This window comes from Triturus cristatus, chromosome 3_1 (assembly GCF_964204655.1).
Source record: "Triturus cristatus chromosome 3_1, aTriCri1.1, whole genome shotgun sequence".
In the NCBI taxonomy this organism is placed as follows: Eukaryota; Metazoa; Chordata; class Amphibia; order Caudata; family Salamandridae; genus Triturus; species Triturus cristatus.
The window spans coordinates 921344697-921362189 of record NC_140583.1 but is presented as its reverse complement, the minus strand read 5'-3'; the positions used below and the strand labels follow the sequence as shown (position 1 = coordinate 921362189).

The following is a 17493-nucleotide window of genomic DNA, read 5'->3' as shown; positions in this document are numbered from 1 at the left end:
TGTATAGCTAAAAATTTATGGAAGAAGACATGGGCAAATAAGTGTCTAAATACAGTATTAGCATCAGCAGAGGATTGCGGTCGCGTGAGTTATAGTTGCCTGCACTAACTATAACGGGGGAATTTCATTGGTTTTTTATCAGTAAAATTTCCGCTAACTATAACATGTGTGAAACCTATGGTTTTTTCAGTGAATATATATGTGTGTGTGTATATATATATGTGTGTGTGTATATATATATGTGTGTGTGTATATATATATGTGTGTGTGTATATATATATGTGTGTGTGTGTATATATATATGTGTGTGTATATATATATATATAGTGTGTGTGTATATTACCTATTGGCGGTCGCCAGTAGGTAGATATAATTAGGACCTATTTTCCATAGGAAATCCGCAACATTCTATTTGGAATAACGTTGGCGCCGATTGACGAATCTTCTCGAAATGTTCCAAACTTTTGGCCAGCTCCGGTCTGCTCCTATCCTGAAAATTTCACGGTGATTCGTCAAGCGGGGGCCGAGAAAAAAGGGGGGTCCCAAAACGCGTTTTCCCTATGCATTTTCCTATAGGACCTGTTGACGCAGCTACAGTCCGAACTGCTAAACGGAATTACACCAAATTTGGCAAAGAGGTAGTCCTCAGTTCAGACTCGTGCCTTTTGCTTAAATGGTGTAAATCCGTTCAGTAGTTCCTGAGAAAATTAGAGTTAAAAGATAGATATATCTATGGCCTCGGAGGATCCGCGCACCATCCCCGCACCCAGCACGCACCCTGCCGTGCACGAGCTGTATTCTAATTGGCTGTCCACACTCCAGATCAGGAAGTGTTGGCAGCCATCTTGTGCCTCGGTGGAACCGAGGCACAAGAAACGTATAAAACAAACGCGAAAAACGTGACCAGGGGGCAGGGTTGAAACACCCCGACCCCCTAGGCCTGCTCAGGGGGACCCCCAGGGCCAAAAAAAGCTTTTTTTTAAAAAATAAATCGGCGAGTTTCGCGCACCCAGCACGAATTTCGGCCGAAAAAAATAAAAAAAAAATAAAAAGAAGCGCGGGGCTCACGCGCTTCTTTAGTAATTGGCCCCGGGGGGGCCAAATCCCGGGGGCAGAATTAAAAAAGTGTGGGGGGTTCCCAATCCCCCCCACACTGCCCCGGGGACCGCCACCCCCCAGGGCTCAAAGATACTATATGCGGGGGGCTCACGGACCCCCCACAGCCCCGGGGACTGCCACCCCCGGGGCTTATTGAAAATGGGTGGGGGGGGCTCGCAGCCCCTCCAGCCCCGGGCAACTGCCACCCCCCAGGTCTTGAAATGATTTGGGATGGAGGGCTCTCAGGCCCTCCCAGCCCCGGGGACCGCTACCTCCCGGGGCAACTTGTCAGTGTAGGAGGGGGACCACGCGGCCATCCTACTGGAGCCTTGAATAGGCCCTGGGGACCGCCACCCCCCCAGGGCCAGCTCCTGCAGTGTCCTGGGGTGCCCACCCCTGGACACTGTAGTTTGCAATGACCGGGCGGGAGCCTCGCGGCTCCCGCCCTGTCATTGCAAACTGTTTTGCTTCATTGAAGCGAGAGCAGGGAAACCTGCTCTCGCTTCAATGAAGCAAAGCTGATTGCTTTCCACCTGGGGAGCAGCATGTTAGCTGCTCCCCATGTGGAAAAGCAATGCCGGCTCCAGCAGGACGCGGGGAGCCGGCTGGGACCGTGGGGGGATTGGGGACCCCGCCACAGCCTCCAACAGAGGCCAGGCCCCGGGGGATGGGGTCCCCTGGGCCATAAGTGGCCTGGGAGGGGGGGCCACGCGGCCCCCTCCCCAATTAAAAAAAAACCCCAAAAAAACAGGGCCATGCCCCGGGGGATCGGGTCCCTTGGGCAAATTATGGCCTCGGGCCACGCGGCCCCCTTCCCGATTTTTTTTTTTTTCTTCTAATAAACAAAAATTGGGGGCAGGCCCTGGGGGATGGGGTCCCCAGGGCCAAAAAAAAAAAGAGGTCCCCTAGGGGCCAACTAGCCCACCAGGTACCTCCAGTAAGCGCCACGGAGCTGCGTTGCAGAGTGTTGTAAAAAGGGGCGTGGCCTCTGAACACCTCTCTGCAACGCAGCTCCCTTGCGCATACTGGAGGTACCTGGTGGGCTAGTTGGGCCCCAGGAGACCGCAGGATTGAAGCGGAATCAATTCCCCAACTTAAAACGCGCCACAGGGCGTGTTTGCACATGTCACCTCAGGCCCGCCCCCTTCCTTTACCAATGTACAAATATTCCTCTAAAGTCAGCCGAACTAGGAATTCCGATTTACTCACCTGTTCTCAGGAGAGAACCCAGGGCTGCATCTTTTAGCCCAGCACTGACCCTGAAAAATAATTGTAAGCGTACTTACCAGTAACTTGTATTTCCTTCCATAGGAATCCATTGTGTGGTTTTTAGCAGAAAAGTTTCTAAGTGTCCATTTTTGAAACGTACAAATATTCCTCTAAAATCAGCCGAACTAGGAATTCCGATTTACTCACCTGTTCTCAGGAGAGAACCCAGGGCTTCATCTTTAGCCCAGCACTGGCCCTGGAAAGTAATTCTAAGCATAATTAACAGTAACTTGTATTTCCGTTCAAAGGAATCCATTGTGTGCTTTTAAGTAGGAAAGTTTCTAAGTGTCTATTTTCACAAACTTAAAATATTCCTAAAAAATCGAATGTATGACTTAAACATATTCTTTCAACTGTTTACAGAAAATTCACCTGTGCTGGATCCAGGATCCACCACTGAGTAAGAAAAAGTAACAATAACACTACTTACCTGCTAAGTGAATTTTCTGCCATAGGATAACATTGGTGATTCTATGAAATAAAATGTAAGTGTCAACTTTGAAAATACAATAATAATCCTTAAAAATCACTACTGTAACCAAAACGCTTTTACTCAACTGTTTACAGGAGATGTCCAAGGACTGAATCTAGCATCCAGTCCTGTGGTTAGAAAAGTAATCCATAAAGTAACTAATTGCATTTGACTAGAAATTCACATTGAGCTCAATGTTGCTTTGTATTTCAAATTGTGTTGCCCATTGCAACAACTGTAACTACTGTAGTTAAAAGTCTATTGCCTACTTGCAAAGTATTTAAACTAAAGTAATTTATTTTGATAAAGTATATTTTGTATTGTAATGTATAATGTAAATAAAAAAATAAAATATCTAAAAATAAACAGTTTAAACAATGTAGTAAATCAGTATAAAAAAAAAAACAGTATAACAATTAATACATTAAAAATTGTCATTTACAAAACCTTTGAAATTCACTGAAAAAACCATAGGTTTCAGGCCTGATAGAGTTAGGAATTAGCATTTAAAAAACCTTTGAAATTCACTGAAAAAACCATAGGTTTCAGGCCTGATATAGTTAGGAATTGGCATTTAAAAAACCTTAGAAATTCACTGAAAAAACAATAGGTGTTAGGGGTGTTATAGTTAGCTGGACATTTCACGCGTACAAAACCATTGAAATTCCTCCGATATAGTTAGTTGTACTAACTACATCTCGCGCGCCCGCAATCCACTGCTGATGATGTCACATATTACATCATTCATGACATGGTCAGGGACGTCACTGATGACATCACTGATGACCCACGTGACAATCAGATACACTTCATCATACACTAGTATAACCTTTCATCACTCACTGTAAAATAGAGAGTGCCATATTTAAAACCATTGACACACCAATACAAGTTTATAAACACCCACTCAGTGATTCCTAGATCTATACACACATCTAATCATTTACCTATAGATTCACTCATACATGCTGTCCATGATCAATAGAACACTATCAAATATACTTGTACACCTATATCAACATTACACACCAGCACACATCCTAATCACTTATGAAGTCATCCTACTCGCTTATGCAAACAATGGATCATACTTACTTTTACTTAGCTATTCACTTATAAAAACACCACTTCATCTATTCATATAGATAATAACTCATACTTAGTGTGTTATAAAAACACTATTACAACTATACAGTTATCCATACAGTCACTCATACAATCACTGAGTCTTATGTATACTTACTTATATACAACAACTGACACATACAATGGCTTTTATTTTTCTAGTTTGTTGGACATGTACCATTGAGACATATATTAGCTCATTGCTACACCCATAAAGATATTCACTCGCCCAAACAACTGTTATAACATGTAGTTTTAACTTCAGATACCTTCTGAATCAACTATTCACACATCTTTGGGCAGTCACACACCCCCCACCGAACCACACACACATTCACCCTCCCATACAAATACTCAGTTAACTAATCAATAAATAATATAGACTTTCACGTAGCTAGTAACCAACTGGTGCAGCAGTTTACACAACAACGTCGGCGTGATGACGTCAGTTCCCTTTTTCCGCGCGGGCGACGACAACGGATTTCGGGAATTGCTGTTGGTAGCTTTACTGTTACTTTGTTTTTCTTCTGGGTTTTCCCTGTTTCTCTTCGAAGAAGATGTCGACGAAGAAGTCTGGTTTCAAGCCCTGTCGGGAATGTGGCAAACACATGTCGATCACAGATCCACATGACGACTGTGTTTGGTGTCTCTCTTCCGACCACGATGTGGATGGTTGCTCTTGCTGTCGCAAGATGAGCTCCAAAGCTCTAAAAGAAAGGGAGGCGAAGCTCTTCATCGCTAAGATGAAAAAAGAAAAGAGAGGAAGAAGGAAGTCAAGATCGAGGTCGGCGTCAAAGTCGACTTCGGGGCATGCTTCGCGAACCAAGAAGCATAAGAAGAAGAGGAGGCATTCTTCTCATCATCATTCTGATAAGAGTTCGGCTCTGAAGTCGAGGTCGCCGGCTCGATGCCGAAAGGAATCCGAGTCTCCTTCACCGGTCCCGGATTCTCCTGGTCCTTCTTCTCCAGTGACTTCGCCGGCTCCGGCTACATCTCCGGTTCCGATGCCATCCCAGACGCCGGCTCCGTCTCTGGCTCCGTCTCTGGCTCCGCCCCGTTTGAGGATCTTCACGTCCTGGGTGAGCCTGCGACGCCGCTTGTTCCACCGTCGGCGCCGGTTGGCCCGAATCCGGTGATGCCTGACCAGGGCATTCCCTGGGCCAGGTCAGGACCCTTCGCATTATCTGAATGCGATGTATGGGGTGTTGGTGAGAGCCATGTACACCACTGGTGCACCTGCGGGTCCGATGGGTCCAATGGCGTTTAATTTGGGGGTGCCGCAGGTCTATCCGCAGGCCCCTTTCATGCCGTTTTTTCGAGCGACGCCGTCTTGGCATCTACCGGCGCCGAGGACGTCGACGCTGCTTCCATCTTCACCAGCGCCAGCACTTCATTCGACGCCGGCTGCTCCTGCGGATCCATGCTCGACGCCGGTGCCGGCGCCGCCGGATTCGAACACTGCGCCGCCGATGCCGCTTGTGCACAGAGAGTGGTGGATGAAAGGAGGTACCTTTTGGAGGAAGCTGAAGAGGGAGAGCTGGTTGAGTCTGATGAGGTGTATGAGGAGCTTAAGGAGGCTAGTGGACTGGATTTGTCTCCTGAGTGGGAAATCACTCCACCTTCAGATGAACCCTCAAAAGATGTGGCTCCGTATCATGCGGTTATCAGGAAGGCTGCGGAGCTGCTAGATCTTCAGTTGCCAACTACGGAGTTCAGATCAAATATTCTGACTGAGGTGCTGCATTCGCCCACTACAGTTTCGGAGCCTTTGTTGCCCTTTAATGAGGCTATTATTGACCCTGTTCTGGAGGTATGGCGCAAGCCTTTTTCTGCTCCCGCAGTCTCTAAGACGGTCGCAAGAAGGTATAGAGAGGCTCCAGGGGATCCTGAGTTTTTAACGTCACACCCATAGCCCGAGAGCCTGGTGGTTCAGGCGGCTTGCTCGGGTAAATCCAAGGGTGCTTTCCCTCAGGTTCCAGGGGACAGAGAAGCTAAAAAGTTAGACCAGCCGGCCAAGAAGGTCTTTTCGTCGGCCAGCATGGCCCTTAACTCGACGAATGCAACTTGCCTGTTGGGACTCTATATCCATGCGCTCATGGACTCGGCGAAGAAATTGGCGCCTAAGCTTTCTGAGGAGGATAGAGCCGGCTTCAATGAAGTTTTGACTGATGCCCAGGCGGCAGCACGCCAAGTGATACAAAGTGGGCTGGTCACAGCAGACTCAGTAGCGAGAGTCATAATGTGAGGAATCCACAGGCAGATACTGTATCCACCAGAAAAAGCATTACCGAAGGTAAGTAACTTAATCTTTTGGTCAGCCAGGCCTTACTAAAGTGTAAATGTATTACCCCTTACCTAACAAGATCTGGAAAGAGCATGCACAGGCACTGCTGCCCCGGATGTGGCAGATATGTTGCCAATCGTTGGAGGAAGGGGTGGTGCCAGAAGCATGGAAGCTGGCAGTGGTTACTCCCTTACTAAAGAAGCCATCTCTAGACCCAGGAGATCCCACTAGTTTTAGACCTATCTCCTTGCTGCCTTTTCCTATAAAAATCCTTGAAAAGGTAGTGAGTAGGTCTCTCTCAGGGTATCTTGAAGAGTTCCATCTCCTGGATAAGAGCCAGTTTGGCTTCCGGCCAGGTCATGGAACGGAGACAGCTCTGGTCACCGTGCTAGACAATCTGCGGATGCGGGCTGACAGAGGCCTTTCATCTGTACTGGTCCTCTTAGATATGTCTGCCGCTTTCGACACGGTTAACCATCGAATTCTGTTGAATAGACTGGAGCTTCTGGGAGTTAAGGGACGTGCATGAGGTGGATGCAATCCTATCTCACAGGGAGACAACAGGTGGTCACCTTGTCCCCTTTCACCTCCAGCAGGACCTTGGTGGAGCATGGGGTCCCTCAGGGGTCGGCCATTAGCCCCATCCTCTTTAATATTTACCTGCAGCCACTAATCTCTATAATCAAGTCGCATGGGGTCGACTTGGTCAACTATGCAGACGACACCCAATTGGTGTTCTCATTGGAGGGGAAGGGTGCTCTGACTATGGATGACTTCCAGAGATGTATGCGCCAGACATCGGACTGGCTTAGGGCCAACTCCCTGCAGTTCAATGGAGGAAAGACAGAGGTGATCTACTGTTCCTCAGCAGGAGTACGTGATATGCCTTTTGACCTCAGACTGGCCCCAGAGGCGGAACCCATTGTCCCTGTGACAACAGTGCGGAATCTGGGGGTTATGTTTTACGATAATCTTCAAATGGCCTCTCAAGTTAAAAAAACAGTGGGGGTTTGCTTTGCTCTCATGAAAGCCCTACGACAGATTCTACCTCTTCTGCCAGCGGAGAAAAGACCTCTGGTGGTACGCAGTATCATCCTGAGTAGGCTGGACTACTGCAACTCTCTGTACCTAGGAGCTCCTCTGTACATCTTCCAGAGCTTGCAGAGGATCCAGTCTATGGCAGCCAAATTGGCGCTGAATAAGAAACGCGGATTTTAAACCACGCTGGCGTTACAAGAGCTCCATTGGCTTCCTATAAGGGAAAGGGTTAGGTTTAAAGCCCTATGCATTGTCTATAGAGCGGCACACGGTCCCGGCCCAACCCCCCTGCAGGAGAAATTGTCCTGGTATAAGCCTCAAAGGACTCTACGCTCTTCAAATGCTTCTCTGCTAACCACTGGCAGGGTTAAGAGGGCCAGGATGGGGGGCAGGGCCTTTAGTACAGTGGCATCACGGTGCTGGAATGATCTTCCTCTGAATATTAGGCAGACTAACCTTCTGATGGATTTTAGGCATAGCCTGAAAACTTGGCTTTTCCCTAGGGAGAAGCCCTTGATTTCCTGATCTCCTAATTCTGCTGCTCCGGCCGACCTCAGTAATTTTCTTGGTTTGTCTGTGGTTACTTGGCTGGTTAAAAGTCTCTTTACCATCTCAGTCTAGCGCCAGGATACTCGTTGGGTGACAGTAGCGCTTTACAAGAAAAAAATACAAATACAGTGTAATTATCTGAAAGGTGGGGGGTTGTGGTTTGGGGGATATATGGAGTCCCTACCCCTTTGACACCTGCTCCCAGCCAGAATATAAATGACAAAAGATGTTAGTGACGGCTAATTACAAATTTGCTTACTTCTGCTTATTTTTTTCACACTTAAATAAAAGCACTGATGCTTCCCTTGGCCAGAGAGTGGACCCCCTAGATCAAATAAGGCCCCCAGTTTGAAGCCCTATGCCTATAATAGCATAAGAAAATATCCCAGGAGGAAGTATATGGGTTTGAATGAGTGGGTATACCATTTTTATTTTTCTGAGAATTGCCAGTTTGAGGTTTTATTGAAGGAAGAGGATACATTTTCAAACTTTACGGTCATTGAAACAAAAGGCACCTTCTGCTTGTTGTTTTTTTTCCCCTTCCTAAACAGGAGCTGTCCTGTTCTATATCTTGGAAGAGAGTTGATTCCTGTAAAGGTATACCTAGATTTTACTGACTGTTTGGTAGCCTTGCAAAACATTGCTAAGTACGTCATTAGGAGAAGTTTGAAGTCCACTCTTGATTGGATAGGTATCCAAAATATGTTTCTGAGAACTTTCCACGCTGAGCAGAGGAATTGTGCGAGAAGCAAGACAATTCTTTCAAACGTTATCCTTCAAGCATGTTTTGTAAAGCTAGCACTGCACAATAGTGAGCCAGAGATAAAACATTAACTTAGTCAACAGTAATTAATTTGATTTCTCTTTCCTTGGAGGCATCACCAGCTTGGCCTTTTACAGTAATTCAATGATTGAATTTTTAGTTTGGTTTGTCAAGCTGGAAGTGAAGTTTAGAAAAAACAGGCTTCTGGAGCTTCTAGCAGCAGTTGTATTTTTTTCATGATTGTTGCTTTCTTTAGAAAGTGAGTGATGGAGGATAATATTTAGAATTTCGCCCTATGAACTTCCCGTTTCTTTTGTAGAAGGGATGCCTGCACCTGAGGTGAACCTATCGGAGGAAAAAGAGGAGGAAAGGCTCAAACACACCGCCCAATGCCCCCCCAAAAGCCCCAACATGGAGTCCAAGACAACTGCTACAACCATTCTGGCTTCTGTGAAAGAGCAGGTAATACTTCTTTATACACAGTCTGGTTTATGTTTACTGTCAACTATAATGAATAAAAAAAAGAATCTATTTTTTTGTATTTTATTGCATGTTGCTGTTTTGTTAAAACTAGGGTGATATTTTGATGTGTATCAATTTTAAATAAATGCTCGGAAAAATAATTGTACATCTTTGTTGGTTTGACATGCCTGGGCCACTCAAGTGACATGCATGGGATCCTTTGCTAATTTCCTAACTAGTACACGCAACATTTTGTATTTGTGTTATGTGAGCATTGGCGTTTAACGCAGTCAACATGAGCTGTCAAATATGTATATATTTGAGTATTGCATGAAACTCATGTTAGAATTAGGCCTGGGCGGTAATTTCCGTTCCGCTCATGGAATGTGCGGAATTTGGGTAATTTCATGTTCCGCGGAGAACGCTGAATTGCCAAAAATTCTGCGGCTTCGCAGAATTTTTTGCTTGTTCGCGCTTTCAAAATGCGTGTTCGCGAGATATTTACCCCCAGCACGCAAACAGCGTTTGAGAACAGTAAAAAAGCATCACGAACAGGCGGAACAAGGAATTCCGCATGTTCGAAGAACTCTGCGTGCTCTCGGAGATCTTTTACCTTTTCGAGGAGCTTTGAGTAGCGCAACTACACAAATTCTGCCCACCCCTAGTTAGAATGAGTGACAGTTCACAGCCTAAAACAGAATTGCCACTACATACAATCATTATCCAAGTATCACATGAAAAGATCATGCACAGCACAAAAGAGGAATCATTTTATTGAGAAAGTATTTACCATTCTCCAGTTCAAATATTATTTTTGGTGCATAACCAATTTACGCTGTGGCATGTATCGCCTGGAGTTGTTTGGCTGAAACATCAATATTGCCGGGGCTTCTTCTTTCCTGTATTGATCCTCTGTCATAAAACCAGCAGGTTTCTGCTTCTAGCTCAGCTGCTTTATTGATATCGGCAGTTTTGAGTACTCCTAATAATCAGTTGTGCTTCCTTTCCACACCAACCAGATACTGCGCTAAATAGTTTCATCATCCCCTGAACTTTCTTTCCCTTCTCCCTCCTGGGGCACAGTTCTCCTAAACTGTCTAGGTTCAGTATCGAGGAGTTGTTCATATCTTAAAGATTTAATTTTAAGATGAGGATCTGTGTCCTAGATTCTTGTGAGACCGGTGTCCATGGAGAAAATGATCTATTTGGGTGCAAGAAAGGTGCTTCCATTTGTTTTGTTTTTTTGAATGGCTGTTAGTCTTTAGATTTAGAATGAACAAAGTGTGAAAGGAAAGATCGTCCAATCATAGTAGTGCTCTGAATAGACATATCATGGGGGTTTTCCTAAAGATTGTACATCGTCCCTACCATGTTTATTTTTTCTCATCTTTTATAATTCTTGTCGAAACCTGTTTAGCAGTAGTAAATGCTGCTGTACGAAAGCGGACACATTTATGAATTTGATTTAATTATTTACCTGTTACTTTGTTGCATGGAGGCAAAATGTGCACAAGTTGTTAGACATAAGGGACCTTTGTGTCCCAGAGTGGGACCAACGACCAGACCCTCAAACAGAAAGCTGTAATTACTCCTCAAGGCACCATGAACATAAACGTTTTCCTCACTAGAATCATTACCAGTGCTAGCAAATCTACACGCGGAGCATTGGCATGAACCCGAAAATAATTGAAAGTTAGGTTTCTGAGCATACTGTAACAATCACTTACTGTTAGCCTCAGCTAAAGGCAAGAGAGGTACATTGTAGCCTCTCAGCAAGTTTAGTTGCAGGACAGCAGATGGTTGTAAGTTGAAGTTCAAAATGAGGATCATGGATGTATTTCTGTGTGTGTCTGAAATCAGGCTTGCCCAGTGCTAGTTTATGAGTAAGACTCCCAGTTTTCTATTTTTACAGTTACATACAAAAAGTTTCCTGTCTGTATTTATTTTTAAAAGCAGAAAAATACTGAAAAATATGTTGCATGAGAGTTAAATGTTGACATATGCCATTTTAGGACAACATTTATTCTCAAAGCACAAAATCAATGTGGCTAAATACCAATAAGGTGGTCAAAAAGAAAATATGGAGAAATACAGACAGAAATGTTAAAATAATAAATACTTCCAGGCTTCAACAAGGGCGCTATTGCTCACTGTAGTGCTGTTCATTTCTGACTCACGCGGCTGTAGCCCAAAATGGCGTTGATTGGCATAAAACGTGCGTAACTCTGCTCACTGCTCTACGTAATCGCAGAGAATAGGCATCACCACAAACCTTATTTATGCTGCATCCTCGACCCTGTTTATAGCAAAAACCAAACTTTATGGGGCTTAAATAAACAAAGTGCTTAAATAAACAAGGTGTTACTGACCGGAATGCCATTGGATGCCTGACTCTAAAATGGCGGCAGTATAACGCATAACCGCTTTTACTATCCACAAAGCGCCCAAAGTGTTAAAGCTTTCAATAAAACAAAATAAATGCAGGCATAAATCATGGCAATTCTGTTCACTTTTGGCTCAATGTGCAAGAGATAACTATCAAAGGTCATCAGATAACCACGTTGAAGGCCTGACCTTAAAATGGCAACTTCAGAATAGCAATTGAATGAGCACACAGGATCAAAGTGAATGAGCACACAGGATTGAGATGAATGTCTTAAAGAACATTTGCTGTTAAATACTGCCTACTGCTCCTGCCAACTGTGATGTACCAGCTCAGGTACAACAGCTGCATTAGACCACATTATACAATAAAGCTACTACCCAGGGCCACCACCGGAAAACCAGCTCAGGTACATCAGCTGCATTAGACTACATTATTCAATAAAGCTCTACCCAGGGCCACCACCGGTGTACCAGCGTAAATGGCATCACTCTTCAACAAACACCAATAAACCTCAACAACAACCAACAATCAACAAACTACAAAGAAAGAAAGAAACCACAACTTAATCTACACGTCTTGACCTGTTCATGATCTCTTCATGACACAGCGTGGAATGGTTATAATGGCGGAAAAAGACAACAAACAATCGCTAAAAAGGGTTAAAGCGGACCCTCCACATCCAGATTCTCCAACAAAAGGTAAACAGGACATTAATGCAACGATGGAAATGATCCTTAAAAAATTGGCGGATGTTGATGATCTTGCAAATTCAACAAAAACAAATACGGACACCATGCAAAATGAAATTGCAGCCATTCGTCACGATATGAAAGAAACAAGCTCCAGAATGGCGGAAGCGGAAAACAGGATCAGTCACCTGGAAGACAGTGGTAATATCATGAAAAAGTCCATTCAAAAACTCAGCCGTGCCTCAAGCTCACAAGCTAAAGACATTTCAGGAATAGAGGACAGGAACAGACAGGGAAGCCTGCGTATCTTTGGCTTGCCAGAAGGCGAAGAAGACTCTTCCCAATCGTGCACTGCTTTTCTAGAGAAATGGTTCACCCAAGCTACTACTTTAAAATTCGACAAGGATCTGGAATTTCACAGGGCCCATAGAGTCCCAACATGGCTATACCCTAACCAAAAAGCTCCTCGAGCCATAGTTTGCAAACCATTAAGATCAACAAGTAGAGCTCATTCTGAATCACATGATGAAGCAAAATCATATTTTGTGGAAGGGTGCAAAAATGTTCATCTATCAAGGTTACTCGAAGATGACTGTTGAAACAAGCAAAGGCTTCCTAAACCTCTGTCCTAAATTGAAAGCAGCGGGCTTACACGGATCTTTCATTGCACCTGCCAAATTTAAGATCATCTCACAAGATACTCCTCATGTCTTCACTGACCCGACCTTTCTCAACAATTTCCTGGACGAAAAAGTTGAAACGCAAATGGACGCTTCAGTTCACAAAGATTCAACCTTAGCGCTCACGGAAGTAGTAGCTCTTAACCTATCTCTTAAACTCCTAAGCTCTTAACCTAACTCTTAAGCTCTATCAACGCCAATAGATCACATAATCCTCTCACTTGGTTGTTAAACACATTACAACTCACACCGGGAACCACAGACTCTTTTACAAAACTGATATTCAACACTAGAACTGATAGTGGCTCACCCCATATGTACCCGTCGTAGATGTAATTGGTTGCACACAAAACAGCTACACATAGTCTACGCAACGTTACCTGTACTAATAGGTATTATTAAGTAATAATATGTAATAACTTGCTTCTCACACTCCTACACTCTCCACACCTTCACTATCCTCATAAACAAAATGATTTGACTATAATGATATGCCTATGGTTATTGTTAGACCTGACATCCTTGGCGTGGGTTTTTCCCCTATCTTTTGCCTCTGCTACCTGGATTTTTGATGCTGTGCTGAATTTCGTTTTTGCTGGTTTAGATGCTTTGGACACTCTGCCACTGCTAATCAGTGCCAGAGTGTAAGTGCTCCCTGTGTAAAATATCATATTGATTGGATATACCTGATTGGCATATTTGTATCACCATGAAGTCCCTAGTAAAAAGCACTGTGTGTGCCAGGGCTGGTGATGACAGATGCTACTAGTGGGCCTGCAGCGCTGATTGCGCCACCCACATGAGTAGCCCTAAAATGGTGTCTCTGGCCTGCCACCGCAGGCCTGCCTGCAGTCCCTGGACGGCCATGTCCTCCTGGCCAGTGTCCACACTGGCCGGGCCTAACCCTTCCCTTTTTGTGCACATCAGTCATCCCTATGGAAGGCCCAAGGTACCCCCCTGGGCAGGGTGCAGTGTATGTAAAAGGTAGAGCATGTACTAGTGCAGGTACCATGCTCTGGTAGTGAACAGCGGCCATTTTGTGTGTTCACTGCTGCAAGGTTATCTTGCTCCATAGGCTAACATGGGGGGGGCTGGTGCCAATGGCCATCAGCCTATCTTCTCATAGGAACAAGATAAGACCTGAGTGTTTGATATCCGTGAGCTCAGCATTTAATAACACATCTTTTAGGAGAGGTTGTTTTTAAATCCTGAGTTGGAGAACAGTACTTTTTAGAGTAGCTGTTCTCTTGTCTGACCCTTCTGTGTGCCTGGGCATGCTTGTGGATTGACTGTCTGGTTTGAGAGTTACATGGGCTGGGGAGCCCCCAGGAGGTTGGATGAGTCAGCCCTTTGCTGAATTACTGCATTTGCAAGTAGAGTGGAGGGAGGCGATAGCACCTGGGAGTGAATAGGGCTGTGCCTACCTGCCACACTGCTGGCTCCACCTCCTGCTGGGCGGCTGACGACTCTGCCCCTCACTCTGAAAGGAAAGAAGAAGCCAGGAAAACAAAGTGCTCCAGCAACACCCAGAACTGGATTAGACCGGGCTCAGGACCCATTTGCACAAAGACTTCAAAGACTTTTAGGGGTATAAGTAAAGGACCCCTGACAACAGAAGATTAGATTCTACAATCAAGAGGAACCTCTGGTGAAAGAAGGACCGCTGAAGGACTGACGGAAGATTGCCTTGCTGTGTGCTCTAAGGGCTGACCTGTTCTGCTGTGCAACTGAAGCTGAGGAGGAGAAGGGACCTTGCTGTGTGCTGTGACCCTACCTACTTGACCTAACGAGACTTTGCTGTGTGCTGTGTCTTCAACTGTGAATCTCCAAGGGCCTGAGAAGAGCTGGCCTCCTGTTTTGCAACCCAGGGACAGAAAGGTTGCCAAGACTTCAAGACTCTGCTGTGTCCCCCTGGGCTGCTGTGTACTGCAGAGATCGTGGGCTGTTTATCAAGTTCCTAAAACATCTGCCCCATGAAGTGCGCTGGCTGCTCTCTGCTTTGCTTGAGAGCGCCGCGCTGATCTTTGCCTGAAACCGGCTGCCGCGTTGAGAAGACCGACGTGCTCATCGGCACGTGTATTGCTGTGGCCAAAAGATTGTGGGCGTCCCCAGTGCTAACTGAGCTGCTGTGAGGCTTGGCGGCGTCTCGATCGACCCGCTGACACTGGGCGCCTTAAAATACCCTGCCCGCAATTCACCGCCGCGGCCCGTGGCCCGAAATTGATCAGTAGCTGCTTTTCCCCGCTCTGCAAAGCCGCGGAGAAAGAAGCGAGGAGGCCGCGACCCGATTGGTTGCTGGTGGAGGCTGGCCGGAGGAGCCGCGCTGCGAGTGGCTGACTCCCGGTGGCATCTGACATAGTCACTGGGGGCTCGTCGAGGGAGCCGCGACCTTATTGGCCCATCGCTCGAGAGCTGCAGAAACCCTGCACCGGAGAAGTTGTTCCGAAGCCCCGAGTCATCACGCCCCTGCCCGCATCCTGGTGAGTCTGTGCCAGAAGGAGGAACCTTGCCGGGAACCTCGTTAGCTGTAGGGGCATTTTCTTTTAATCACATCTCAATCCCCGAACGTCCCGCATAGCGCCCATTGTGCAATCTCGTGATTACAAGCGAGAAGAGCAGCCTGAGAGGAGCGCTTCGGTTATAAGCGCAGGGCACAGCTGGAGAAACGTGTTTTAAGTACTGAGAGCCTACAAACGTATTCTTTTTGAATACTAATTCACACAAGAGACTAGAGACTATCTTTTTATTTTCCTAGCAACCAGAGAAAGCTGAAGAGAACCGGAAACTAATGTACAATGCTATGGTAGTTGATTTTTATTGCTGAAACTAGATAAAGCTATATTTTTAATATACTCACCTGTGTGGTCTGCATTTGTGGTGTACTGAGGGGTCATTGTGGTTGTTACTTGCAAATACTTAACACATTGCCTTGGGGATAAGCCTGTCTGCTCGATCCAAGCTACCTAGAGGGTGAGCAGAGGTTATCTACCGTGTATGTCCCTGTACCCTGACTAGAAGCAAGGGTCCCTATTTGGTCTAAGGTACTTACCTCTGCCAACTAGAGACCCCCAGATCTAACAGTTATCTAATGATTATCTTATGATAGTGGATCGTCTTCATTATCACTAAAGTTTGATTGTTGTTGACTCATGTTGTTAACTCATGTTGAACTCATGTTGTACTAGCAGAAATCCAAAACAATGTTGTTCTTAAAATTGGTTCCTCTGGAGGAGCTACTCTCCTCTTGTCGCTATGCCCGTTGGCAATATTGGGGGGAGGAGGGAAGGGGGAGGGTTGAGAAGGGCTGGGTTCTCAGTTTATATTCTCATCTCTTTAGTTGGCTCTCTTGCCTATTGATTTACGTTTTTTATGTCCCATGTAAAACTGTCACACGCAAAGGGAAGTTTCATTTCAAGATGTGGCTCCTTATATCAACTACTCAAGGGATGGTAACACTAGACTGCAGAAATTACCTCTCATACACCAAATGGCGGGTTTAAATCAATGTATTAAACTAATATCACTAAATGTGAAAGGGTTGAACCACCCGGTAAAGAGACGAAAGATTGTAGATTATCTGAATAGACTAAAAGGTGTCTTAATACTTCTCCAAGAAACCAAATTAGACAACACACTAGCTCAGAACTTTACAAACGGTCACTTCTCAGATGTAGCCTATTCAGCAGCCATAGGAAACCAGCATTGGCATAGCCAATAGGTATCACCTTTGGGACCTTATAAGTGTTTAGCCATGCTATACTTAATATTGTTGCACCAAGGATATTGTGCTGGATAACTAAACACTTATAAGGCCCCAAAGGCGAGACCTATTGGCTATGCCAATGCTTGTTTTTGTTGGCTTTACCATTGCACACCTTTGACACCTTTAGACGTCATATGTATTTCTTGATGGCTTAGTAGTAAGATGCATAATATCTGTGGAAATCAGATCTCATTGATTAAAGTGATAGGCTTGTTTTAGCTGCCTCCTGTGCAGGTACCTGTCAACCTCCTCATTTAGCCCAAAAGATCCACATCATGTGTATATCATTGAGGTAAGTGAGATAATTGAGTATCAAAGCCATCTCGGATTGTTTTCTAGTCCTTTTTACAACGTCAAGGGAAGTCCTTTTTCACAATGGGAATACTTACTATTGTACGGGTAAGGGCTGCACTCTGTGTACTTGGTCATTATCGCTTTAGAAATTAGGTACTTCATAATAACTCAAAGCATTCTACGTGGCAGGTAAATCCGGAACTTTATGTGAAATATAGGTGTGAATACTATCTCCATGTCCAAATATATCAAAATCCAACCATAATTTTCACTTTTAATCAGAACAATTACTGTACCATGGGATGAGGTTACACCGACACAGAGCTATAAACAAAACAAAAACAATTGCGAAATGAAGACTGGGATTTATTTTTTTTTTTTTAAACAGTGCACATTTTGTTTGTTTTCCCTACAAGGTAAGGAGCATCCCTTTTGAACATATAGGAGTCATACTCTCCTGTTATACGTCTAGGAAGCATTGAAAGGGGTGACACATTTAGTGGAAGAACAGGAGAATCAATAGCAGATTAATTGAAATTAAAAAGAAAACAGCATGAAAACAGCATTGAGGGAGGCATTACTTCGTAAATGAAGTGCAGAAATGATTAGACATGAAAGAGG

At 44.9% G+C, this 17493-nt stretch overlaps 1 protein-coding gene across 5 annotated transcripts in view; it reads left to right on the top strand.

The window, feature by feature from the left end:
• Positions 1 to 17493, top strand: part of PKP4 (plakophilin 4) — a 693496-nt gene that overhangs the window by 256891 nt on the left and 419112 nt on the right. For all 5 annotated transcript variants that reach the window (XM_085645508.1, XM_085645509.1, XM_085645506.1 and 2 more), the window contains one exon: positions 8918 to 9060. In XM_085645508.1, coding sequence (XP_085501634.1) covers positions 8923 to 9060 — 138 coding nt within the window. In that variant the 5' untranslated portion in view covers positions 8918 to 8922. The remainder of the gene's footprint in view (positions 1 to 8917; positions 9061 to 17493) is intronic.